Source organism: Choloepus didactylus, chromosome 4 (genome assembly GCF_015220235.1).
Source record: "Choloepus didactylus isolate mChoDid1 chromosome 4, mChoDid1.pri, whole genome shotgun sequence".
Classification (NCBI taxonomy): domain Eukaryota; kingdom Metazoa; phylum Chordata; class Mammalia; order Pilosa; family Megalonychidae; genus Choloepus; species Choloepus didactylus.
Window position 1 is genome coordinate 181789294 of NC_051310.1, and position 12947 is coordinate 181802240.

The 12947-nt window shown below is 36.5% G+C and overlaps 1 protein-coding gene across 1 annotated transcript in view; it reads left to right on the forward strand.

Moving 5' to 3' along the window:
- The window catches only part of TOGARAM1 (TOG array regulator of axonemal microtubules 1), a 124228-nt gene extending 121911 nt beyond the window's left edge, over window positions 1–2317 (forward strand). The window contains exons 21-22 of the mRNA XM_037834917.1: window positions 456–542; window positions 1172–2317. Coding sequence (XP_037690845.1) covers window positions 456–542; window positions 1172–1425 — 341 coding nt within the window. The 3' untranslated portion in view covers window positions 1426–2317. The remainder of the gene's footprint in view (window positions 1–455; window positions 543–1171) is intronic.
- The last annotated feature ends 10630 nt before the right edge of the window (window positions 2318–12947 follow it).

The window sequence follows — 12947 nt, forward strand, 5'->3', positions numbered from 1 at the left end:
GTCTTAGAACTATTGCACACACATTGTACCAAGGTCAGATTCCTGGTTTTGAAAGGGCACTATAATTATGTAAGATATAACCGTTGGAGGGAACTAAGTATAAAAATATCAGTAAAGGAAAACTACCCCAAGAAAGTAATCTTTTTCTTTTTTTATAAGCTTATAATATCATTTGGAATAAGATACCTAAGAGATGAGTAATTTGTTTCTTTCTTATACCATATGTTAGTTCCTAATACTCTGTGAGGTATGTTTATTTCTCATTTGCTTTAAAAACATAATTGTTAAGGTTTTATAGAGAATTTTAAATCGTGATTAACTCTGTAGATTTTAAAAATTATAATACTTTGGCATTCTAAAAATGAATCACTTTTTTCCTTTAAATGCTTATATTGGAAAATAACTAAAATTTCCTTGCTCTTTAAACATATGTCTGTGTTGTCCTTTTTGTTTAGACAATTACTTACTTCTACAGCCATTTTGCACAAAAGCTCAGTTTTTAAATGGAAAAGCGAAACAAGATATGACTGAAAAGCTTGCTGGTAAATATTTTTAACTGCATTCTCTAAAGAAATCATTCAATAACCAAGGATGGGCATTTCAATCCTGTTTTGGGATAGTTACCAAATTCAATAGCATTACCTTTGTAGTAGAAATAAATCATATAAAGATGTACAAAAGGACCTTTAAGACTTTTACCCCAAAATTTTTCTTCAAAAATTATAATTTTTTTTTCACTAAGTACTTAGTCATCCTATTAGCAGAAATAATATATATTATATTCCTATATATATATAATATAGGAAAAATACAAAGACATTAAAATCCAATTTTGGTGCTTATAGACAGCTCCTATTTTAAAATATGTGTTTTATATAAGGTCTGTAGGTTAAATGTATTAAAATTTTTATTTACATTTTATTTATATTTGGAAAACATCAACATGAATTTGGGGTGTGATTTCTGTCTTTATCAATTTTTCCAGTCTTTGGTAGGAAAGTTTCTGACTCCTTATTTCATTACCTTTCTTTAAGAGTCTTGACATTTTAAGACAGATGGCACAAGGAAGAAGTTTAGTATAATTTAGGTGCTTTGTAACAACTAGAATGAATTTGCTTAAAAAAAAAACAAAACAAAAAACTTCACTGTTTACTGTGTTTTTGTCTTTCAGATATCGTTATGGAACTTTATCAAAGGAAGCCCCATGCCACCGAACAGAAAGTGTTGGTTGTTTTATGGCACCTCTTAGGAAACATGACAAATAGTGGTTCCTTGCCTGGAGCTGGAGGAAATATACGAACAGCTACAGCTAAATTATCTAAAGCACTTTTTGCACAGATGGGTCAGAATTTGTTAAATCAGGCTGCATCTCAACCACCACATATCAAAAAAAGTTTGGAAGAATTGCTCGATATGACAATTTAAAATGAATTATGAATCTTGCTCTGATGAAATATGGCATGATGAACAAACATGATGACAAACTGAACTCTTTTAAAGTTACTTTTTCAGTGCCTGCTCTTCTCATCCAGTAAATTAAGTAAATGGCTGTTTTTATTTGCAGCCTATGAGTACACATCTATCCTATATCAACCCTACTACCACTTGCATTCATCACACAAAAACTTATAACAATTAGTGTAGCCTAATATTCATGAAATAGGAGGTCACACAAAATGAATCCAATTTTAATATTTTTGAGAAAAGTCCTACTCATTTGCTTTATTCTATAGAAATGGCGATTTGTCTTATATGTACAATTAGATTTCTAATTAAAAAAATACTTTTTATTATATAATCATGTTCTGCTATGTCTCATGACTCAGGCTTAGTTTATGACATGGAAGAAAAGTCATTGAAATGTGTTATCAGAAACTAAGTTTTGTGTGCTATTTGTGGAAAACATGTATTTCTGAAATGTCTGCTAATATGATTGTACAGTATTAGCTTGCTTTTGCTGCTGTGTTAATGGGATATATTTGCATACCTTTGGGGTTCAATCATCTATATAATTGTGAAATTTAGGAAGTTATAATAAAGCATGATGACCAAAGTTTTAGAAAACATTTAAACATTTTAAGTGCACGTTTTAAGAAAACGTGTTGAATGTATCTTCCCTATTTTTGTGTGCAAACACTAAATTTTATTTCTATATGTCATGACATTTATAAAGGTGTTATTTTGCTGCCCAGTTGTGTAATTCTCAAAAATAGTGCCAGGTCTTCTATAGCTTTCCTCAGAATTCTTGAGCTGCAAGTACTGTATGCATCTTTAAAAAGAAAAGGAATGTTATAAAATAAAAGGATATATTTCTGTAGATGTGTGAGAGGTGTCCTATTTTCCAAACTTCCATAGATGGTAAAAATGGAAAAGTATATATTGTAGTGTTGACATATCACTTTCGTTCTAACTGTAGACCTGAATAACAGTTCCAGCTTTGCAGGTAATTAGCTGTGTGACCTTGAGCAAGTCAGTTACCTAGTTTGGGTCTCGTTTCAGCTCTAAAATGTGAGGGCTGGACTAGATTATTTTTCTTTCTTGAGATATATTCACACACCATACAGTCTAGCCAAAGTATACAATCAAAAGTTCACATGTCACATAATTGTGCATTCATCACCATGATCATTTTTAGAACATCAGCATTGCATTACTCCAGAAAAAGAAATAAAAAGAAACAAGAAAACCCCACACATACTCCTTACCACCTCCCCCAATTGACCTCTAATATTGCACTCTACCCAATTTTAAGACTTAAAATAGAGGTAGGTTAACTAAGATAGTGTACATAGATCAGTGGAACAGAACAACACATCCAGCAGTAGAGCCACACAAACACAGTCAACCATTTCTGTTTTTTTTTTTTTTTTTTTTTTTTTTTTCTATATAGTTGTATAATCATCAAAGCAGGGCTACTGGATTACAGTTCCATAACTTCAGGTATTTCCTTCTGTCTATTCTAAAACACCAGAAACTAAGAAGAAATATCTATGTAATGAGTCAGTAGTCACAGTCATTTGTTAAATCCTAATTTCTCAGTTACACCTCCTCCTCATTTGATCATTCTCTCAGTCTTCAGGGATATCTGAACAATGACCATTTTAACTTCTTTGTGTTGGAAAGGGGTGTTGACCTTATGGGGTAGAGGAATGAAACTGATTGATGTTATTAGAGAGACTGGTATCGCTTGAGTTTCAGGGCTTACCTGGCATGGGATCAATCTGGAGGCCTTAAGTTTCTGAACAAATAAATTTGCTAAGAAAAATATTTATAGAGACTTAGAGCCCAGGGCACTCCCTAGGGTTTTTGGGAATACTGTTAGTTGAGGCTTGGTATACTGTGGTATTCACAGTATCTGGCTAAAACTTGCATAAGAGTAACCTTCAAAGTGACTCCTCAACTCTTATTTGAAACCTCTTAGCCACTGAAATTTTAATTTATTCTGTTCTTCTTCCCCCTTTTGGTTAAGAAGGCATTCCCAATCCCATGATGCCAGGGCCAGGCTCATCCCTGGGAGTCATGTCCCACATTGCCAGGGAGACTTACACCCTCAGGAGTCATGTTCCACATAAGGGGAGTGTAGTGAGTTTATTTGCAGAGTTGGTTGAGAGAGAGACCATATCTGAGCAATAGAAGAGGCTCTCTGAGGGTGACTCTTAGGTATAACTACATGCAGGCCTAGCTTCGCCATTGCAGAAATAAGTTTCATAATGGCAGACCTCTAGGTGAGGGCTTGGCTTATTAAATTGGGAGCCCCTATTGCTTTAAAGAATAGCAGCAATTCCTCAGATGGGGAAGTTTAATAGTTCCACATTTTCCCCAGTCCCTCAAGGGGACTTGGCAAATACGTTTTTATTTTCTGCCCAAAATATTCGGGAATGTATCTGGGTATTACATTAACCTGTACAGAATAATAAGATCTCATTCCCTATTCTAGGTTCTATGTAATTAGGTTGTTTAAATAAACTTGGATTAGATTATTTTTAAGCTATCCTACTCTAAAATTCTGTGAATATGTTGTTATGATCACTTTATTATGAATTTGAGCTATGTTCTTTTTTTTTTCCACTAATTGTGTCATTGACCAATTTTCAAAATTTATTTCTTAAATTGGGATTCTTTTTGTGTTAATCTGCAACTCTTCTGAAAAAAAAAACAAAAATAGGTTTTGCTTCTATTGCCTCTATTCAAAGCTAAACTGAAAGGAGAGGAAGGACTTGGTTGCTTGTTCTATTTAAATGCACTGTTTTATAATTACATGCATACTTTAAAAATACTTTATCTTTTCTTCCATGTGTATTTTGTTAAATTCCTTTTCTATAAAGTTCCAGAAAGTATTTTAGGCCACAGACAGCTAGTTAATATTCTTTCTATATTTTCAACCCCTTAAAAATGTAAAAAATCATTCTTAGCTCAGGCCATACAAAAATAAACCTTTGGCAGAGTTTGCCAGTCCCTGGTTTGGACTCATGATCTCAGTTGTACCTCTGAAATGGTCTTTGAATTTTGCCTCAAACCTTTGTGAAATGCAGTGTTGAAACAATAATTACAGATTCCAAGTTTAATTAATTATGTTTACTACCTTTGTTACGTCATTGCAAATGTACTCACTAAATCTGCACCGATTATTTTTAATAGTTTTATTGAGATATATTCACATACCCTACAATCATCCACAGTGTACAATCACCCGTTCACAGTACCATCATATAGTTGTGCATTCATCACCAGAATCAACTTTTGAACATTTTCCCTATGCCAAAAAAAAAAAAAGGAAAAAGGAAAACTCAAAACATTCTATCCCACTCCCCGCAATCCCACGCTATTTTTCATTCAGTTTTTGTCCCCATTTTTCTACTCATCTGTCCATACACTGGACAAAGGGAGTGTGAGCCACGAGGTTTTCACACACAGTCACATCATGTAAGCTACATAGTTATGCAGTCGTCTTCAAGAATCAAGGCTACTGGATTGCAGTTCTATTTATGTAAGCAGCCAATTGTTTTGGAGATTTCTTAACCTCCTTCACGTTCTTATTAGTGAAATTAGAGATCATTTTTTAGGAAGATCAACGGAATGATCGTCAGTATTATTACAAAAGTTCTGTTTTTTAACACTGTGGGTTGCAAATGCCATAATCTCTTAAATACAGCCACCTCATAGAACCATTGCCCTTCAGTTCAGACCTTGGACTGATGATGAACCTCGCTCGGCAGCCAAAAGCATCCCTCAGACCCTGCACCGACCCCACTTCGGACAGTTCAAACACGGCTCTGAATGACTTTTGTGCACCAATGACTTTTTTTCACCTATACCTAGAATAGTACTTTGGCCCATAGTAGATGATCTATAAATATTTCTTGAAAAATATGTTGAACAATATATAAGTTTAATGCTTATTCTGGAGATAGGTAGCAATGTTTTCAAGTATGGAGGAGACCTGTTTTAAAAATTACCCAGTAAGAGAGGGATAGTTGGATGGATCAGGGAAAGACTATAGGCAAGGAAATCAATTTGGAAGTGCCAGACCATGGCCCGCCTATGGCAAATGGATTTAATCCCATGTGCCAGCCTGATGAATTGATAACGCCTGCAATGTGTTGAAAAAAAATTGTGAGGTTACATCAGGTATCAATAGGAAGCAACACAGTGGTCTACTATACAGACCTCAGAGCCAGACTCTAGATAGTAAAGGTCTGTACTAGTAGAATCAGTCGGAATCGAAAGTATGGATCAGACAAGTATTCTGATGGTAATATTCAGTAAGATTGACTGAATTGCTGACACTTAGATTTGGAGGATAAAGGAGTCAAAAGTAATGAATTTTCTGACACCAGCTACTGGCAGATGGGGATGCCATTAACTGAAATGGAGAATGTTGGAGGAGAGACAGCGGTGGGGAAAAGAGGAGAAATATAATGAGTTTAATTAAGATGCCTATGAGAGATCTCTGTACTCTAAAGGCAGAGTACCTGGATTGAAGTCTCAGCTCTGAAATTTACTAATTCCATGACCAAAGACAGCAGGAGTATCTGCCTCAAAAGATTATTGTGAGGATTTAATGAGACAATACATGGAAAATGTTTACTGCATTTTGTGTCAAATAGTCTTCAAATGTTATATCAGTTTAGACTTTGCATTCATGCATTCAGTCACTGAATTACAGTCTACACAGACCCAACTGGCATGAACAAAAAGGAAGTTTTTTATTGATGCTTGTATCAGAAAAGTCAGTTTCTGGCTTCAAACCTGGCTTGATTCAGGAGGCAATGTCATCTAGACCTAGTGTCTCTCTTTACTTCTCCCCAAGTCTAGCCAATTTCTCTTTATGTAGAGATGGGTTATGTATCTATCCATAATAAGTCATTGGCAAATAGGAACAGGATTACCATGATTAGTTTGGGCTGATGGTAAAGCTCATGGACTTAGGCACACTGACACCTGATACCTGAAAAAACTTTAAAAACTAAAATATATACTGAATGCAGCTATAAGAATATACTTAAAATAGCACATTTTATATAGCATATATATAGCATATTTTATATAGCATATATAAAGACAGCAATATATATATATATTTGCTCAATATATGAAAATATATATACATATATATTCAGCAATATCCTTCACAATCTGACAACGATATCCCAGTTGATTTAGCTATTGAAGCCTGTTAAAGCCTAAAAACTCTATGGCCCTGAAAGAATAACCCCTATACTCATCCTCACTTTCTCCTTTTGCAGCATTATCTGTGAAGAATGTAGGAAGTGTCGTAGTCCTTATCTTTCCTTACACCTTAATTAGCCCAGAGCCTTAATTCAATCTTGGAACACACTAGACCCAACTCTCCATTTCAAATAAAGATGCAATCCATAAAGAAGATGCAAGCATAATAATTTCTAATGGGCAAAATAACAGTATCATAACCTATGTCGGTTGGATTGAGAAACTATACCTAAGAAAGTGACATTTTGAAACAAGCCCTAAAAATTGAGTTCATCAGACAAGGAAAGAGAACAGCATTCTAAGCAGTCAGCAAAACACCTGCAAAGATAAGGGACTAAGAAAATGAAGCAAGCTTGCTTGTATCATCAGAGTTAGCAATAGTAAACTGGTTCAAGAAACACGCTTGCTTGCATCATCATAGTGAGTAATAGTAGAGTGGTTTGAGATGAAACCGAAGATATGAGCAAGAGCAAAATGGAGAACCTAAAGACTTGGATGTTTATCCCTAGGACTTTCTATAGGAAACCATGGTCAATTTTAAGCAGGTGAAAGGATTAATCTGGCTGCACCCTGGAGAATGGAATGGAATGGTTCAATACTCAATATGAGGAAATTACTTGAGACTGTTACAATAATCCAAGAGAAAAATGTCTGTGGCCTAACCCAAGGTGGTAACTGTAGGGATGTAAAAAAGTTGACAGGTTCAAGAAATATTTATGTTAGAATTGACAGAGTTGGTAAATGATTGGGTGTTTGGACCAAGGAAGTAAGGAAAAGACTAGAATGACTCCAAGGTTTCTGATTTGAGGAACTAAGTGGATGGTGATACCATTAACTGAGAAAAGAAACTCTGGCAGAGGTGGAGGGGTGAAGATCCAAGTAGAAATGTGCAATAGGTAGATGGATAGATGGGTCCTGAGCTTAAGAGAGAGGACTTTGACTGATTTAAGCATAAAAGGCATCTATTAATTTGGTAGCTCATACAATCTCCTAGAGGACTAGGGAACCAAACAGGCTTTGAAACCAAGAACAATGTCCAAAATCTCACTGTAGAGGTGGTCCAATGAATACTCAACTATTGCTACCACGGGGCACAGACCCACAACTTGCACTGCCAAGACAAACAACTTGGAACACTAGGCAGTGGCCTAAAATTAGTAAAAACACTGCGGTGTCTGGTAACTGGGCATAGCTGCCTCCTCTCTCACAAGAATGGAGCCCAGGTGGTCCCTGGCTGTGTGTCACTAGTTTTCAATTTCAAGTCTGGGATGGGTGTCATCTGGTTAACAGAGTTTAGATCATGCCCTAACTGCAAAAGAGGTGGGAAAAGTAAGACTCAGTCGTATTCATTATCTATAGTGAGAAGTGGTTCCCTAACATAAGAAGGGGTTGTGCTGTTTGTGTTTTTAACAAGCGACAATTATTTACTGTAGCCCATCTCTTGGATTACTCAACATTGCAAGGTTATGCTTCTTAAAAGAAATGCTCTCACCTAATATAATGTAAATTTCTCATACAACTGAAAAAGTAATAACTCCCTTTCTAAAATAGGTCAATCAAAAGTCTCAACAGTTAATACATCAAGCACTACATGCAGGTCTCTGGATAATATCTGTTCCTCTATAATGCTATCATGATCCATTCTTGGTGTGTATATTTTTTAACTAAACTGTAGAGTTCATCACCAACAATACACCCTAAATAAGATAGTGGAGAAAGGTTAACATAAAAAGACAATTTAAAAAATATAAATATGCATATAACAAGAAAGAAAATGGTGATTCTACAGCTGTCATTTTTGCAATCAGTCATAAAGTCATAAGTATTTCTCTTCTTTTCCACCATACATTCCAAGTTCCCTTTGCCTTAAGCTAATCAGGGTTCTTTGCCCATGAAGGTGAGCCAGACTTCCCTTTCTAAGGGACATAATTTCTTGTTGATCTTGCCTGTGTGGTCTTTCATAACACTGGATATAGCTGTTCTAGGAATCTTCTTAGTTCTACCTATGCTCCTCCCTGTTTCTATTATGTAATAGCAATAGTAGTTACTTTTGATTCTTAGTATCAGTCATGCTAGCCAACACCAAGCCCCCTTCTTTTCCTGTTACTCAGTGGCATGAATCCCTCCAAAAGAAAAGAAGCAGCTCATATCTGACTTGACACTCCACAATGTAAGGAATCTAGGCTTTTCCTATCATGTTGAGTCACTAAGCATGACCTCAATGCATAGTCCAAGACGAGGCAAATGGTGCTGGGTACCAGGATGGAAAAGGGCATAAGAGTTAAGAGAACAAATGATGAATACAAGCTTGTGTTAAATGCTTCCAGAAACACTTGTTTCCATCCCGTTGGCCAAATCTAAGTCGCATATGCACACCTAATTGCAGGGCCTTTATTCTGAATGGCCACAGGACCAAAAGTAAATTCTATTCTCATAGAAGAAGAGAAAAGATACCAGGATACAGCAATTTTTGCCCCTGGGGCCAATGTAATTAATATGCTGCCAAGTGGGTGACTGTTCACCCTAGGGTATGGTGTCATATCAGGAGCTCCAGAGTTGGTTGATGATGCTAATGGTTGGGCCCTCAGCAGTAGCAGCCAGATCAGTCTTGGTGAGGGGATATCCACGTTGTTGAGTCTATGCATAGTCTTTCTTTTGCCATGACCATTTTGCTCAAGAGTCTGGGCTGTGCAAGCACCAGGGAGGCTAGAGAAAGACTCACTAGTACAGGTCATGTCATCTTTTTCCACCTTAATATTAAAAACCTCTCTCACAAGGGGCTTTTCATAGTCATTCATAAGAAATACAAATCTTTGCATACATTTTCTAAGACATCCATCCTTTTGCCTCTTTCTTGCCATCAATTCTCTGTTCTTGTCCCTTCTCAGTTTTGGATCATCTGGTGAAAGCCCATGATCTCATATAGATCCTTGAGTCAGGCTACTTCACCTTCCAAACAAACATCCTGCCCCTTGGAAAGATTTCCCATCTCCACTTTCCTTTAGAGCTATCCCCAAATGAGGCTGCATTGCCACAGCAGTCCATTTTAAGTTGGTGCCTACATAACATGAAAGCCATCTGCATATCAAGGCTGGTACATTTTATTCCTCAGTTGGCTGGTCATAGGAAAATCCCAAGAAACTGTAGAAGTAGGCTGAGGGACAGTTAACTTTGCAGCAGGAGTAGGTCAGCTTGAATTACAAGGAAACTGCTCATGAGCAGGAGTGGGCCTCAAGCAGTTTTGAAGCCTGTCCTGCTGGAGGATGCTACTGGGAAATTGAACTTCACTTCACCCAACTTACAGCAAGCACTGAAAAATCATTTCAGCACATCATTATGATAGTCATATAGATTAATGTCTGAAGTGGGATTGACACAGATAGTCAAAATTAGTTAAATTCATTTGAGAGAGATTCAGGGAAACTGAAAGGAAGTAGATGATTTCAAATTGCCTCCACCTCTAACATTTTTCCTAAAAGACAGCAAAAGATATGCATCTAGGAATGGAAAGAAAAATTGTTCAATGGAGTATGGCCATCATTCCCTTAAGTATGGATAGTTTTGCACACTGGCACTGAAAGTAGTTAAAATTAAAATGACCACTTTCATGGTTTCCTGGTGTTTCAATTAGCTCAAGACAAAGGCACTGGAGACTTTCCAGAAAGAACTGAAATATGAAGCTATTTCTCAGGAATCTCAATGGTAAGTGAATCCAATATCCTGGGTGGAGATATCTCTGATGTTAATACTGGAGTAGCTAAATGGTCCTAGAGCCACCTCAAAACCCCACCATACTTAGCAACTTTACAAGCTAAAAACTGGATGGCTGGTGAGATTTGGATGTGGAAGCCATGAGATCTGAGTAAAGAAATACTTTAGCTCTCAGTGAGGCAAATGTCAGCTGTAGTCAAAGATGCAGGAAACATGAAAAAGAATTAAATGGCTACCCAGTTTTTCAAATGTTAGCAGGGGTAGTGGTAATAACAAAGTTAAGAAAAATTCTATCTTTGCTGGCTCTCCCTTTAAAAATCCTAAGGTAAAGATTTTAATACGGAGTAACTGTTTTAAAATGTGTGTTTTATGCTCTAAGGTATTTACCCAACTGATTTGAAGACTTATGTCCACATCAAAATCTACACAGGAATATTTTAGCAGCTTTATACATAACTGCCTAAAACTGGAAGCAACAGAATGATGTCCTTCAGTAGATAAATAGAGATTTATCCAGACAATGAAATACTACTCAGCAATAAAAAGGAATATGCTATCAAGCCACATAAAACATGAATGATCTTAAATGCATACTGAAAAGAGAAAGAAGGCAGCATGAGAATGCTACATGCTGTATGATCCCATTTGTATAATATTCTGAAACAGGCAAAATTATAGAGATGGAAAACAGATCAGTGATTGCCAAGGGCTTGAGGGGGTAGTGGTCATTGAATAGGTGAAGAACAGAAGATATTTTACAGTGATGAAACTATTCTGTATGATTCTGTAATAGTGGACACATGCATTTATCAAAACCCATAGAACTTTACAGCACAGAAGGTGAACCTTATGTTTTTGTTTCTTTGGTTGCTCAAGCAAATACCATGCAATGGGTTGGCGTAAACAGTGGGAATTTATTAGCTCATTGTTTTGAGACTATGGAAAAGTCCAAATCTAAGTGTCATCAAGGCAATCCTTTCTTCCTGAAGACTGGCATCCTGGGGATGGTTGCCTGCAATTCTTGGTCCTTGGCTCCTCTTTCACATAACGATGCACATGTGGCCTGTCCTGGCCTCTCAGTTTTTTTCCTGATTCTGGTGAATTTCACCTTATCATTTCCCATGATTTTCTCTCTCTCTGTCTGAATTTCATTCTGCTTATAAAGAACTCCAGTAATAGAATTAAGACTTATCCTGACTGAGGAGGGCCACATCTTAACTCATCAAAAGGTCCAACTTACAATGGGTTCACACCCCCATTAATGGATTAGGTTTAAGAACTTGTTTTCCTGGGATACATAACTCCAAGCTACCACACCATCCTTCTCAAGTTTCTGCCCCTGTGAAAATCAAACACAAAATCCCCAATCCCCACTGTTGCCTGACCAACCATTACAGATCCACCTATATAATAGTATAAAAGTACAGTCCTTCCTCAGGTCTAACCTTTTGTTCCTTGCCTGCTTGGTTGAGCGTGTGCTCCTGATGTGTTTTCCCGTGTGACCCTGTAAGGCATGCTGCCCCTCTCTGTGCATACTAATAAATTTTCCTTTCATATATCTCTGTTGTCACTTGTTCTTGCCACACCTGACTATCCATCTAAGGGTCCTTACAACTCAATGGGAGATAGTAAGAGCCAGACTTCTCACTGTTGGAGTAGGAGGTTACAGGACAAGCAAAGAGAAAGGGTTAGAGTGATTCATTTGGTACTGGATTAAAGTTGGAGACATCAGTTTGAACTTATGTTTGGCTTACTATAGATAAGGATAGATACATATGGAAATATTGATAGATATGTGTATATACATGGTTTAGCATACAAACTCCATGTGTGCTGCACATAGTGATTTTCTTCCAAAGGGTATGATATAGAAAGAGGAAAAAAGAGTAAATTTTCAGTGGAGAATGCTCACAAACACTACCTCAGTCAGGTGATTAAGGTTAATATCATCAGTGATAAGTCCTCTTTACACAGTCTACTGTTGATACAATGTGTTGAAAATGGTATTTTACCTCTGTGGTTTCTTCCCTAGAAGCAATAACTCCAGTCTAATCATAAGAAAAATATCTGACAAACTCCAACAGAAGGACATTCTACAAAATACTTAACCAGTAGTCCTGAAAACTATCAAAGTCATCAACAACAAAGTCTGAGAAACTGTCAGAATCTAGATGACCCTAAGGAAACATGACTAAAGGTAGTCTTGTATCTGGAGGGAATCCTGGAACAGAAAAAGGACATCAGGTAAAAACCAATGAAATCTAAATAAAGTATGGAATTTAGTTAATAATAATATATCAATACTGACTCATTCATTTTGACAAGTGTGCCATGTAATGTAAGATGTTAACAACTGAGGAAACAGGGTGAGAGGTATTATGGGAACCCTCTGTACTATATTCACAAATTATTTTTGTAGATTTAAAACTACTCTAAAATTAAAAGTTTGTATTTTTAAAAATATATGCATTAAATCTTGCCTCTAACTGGTAGCTGTGATGTTGGAG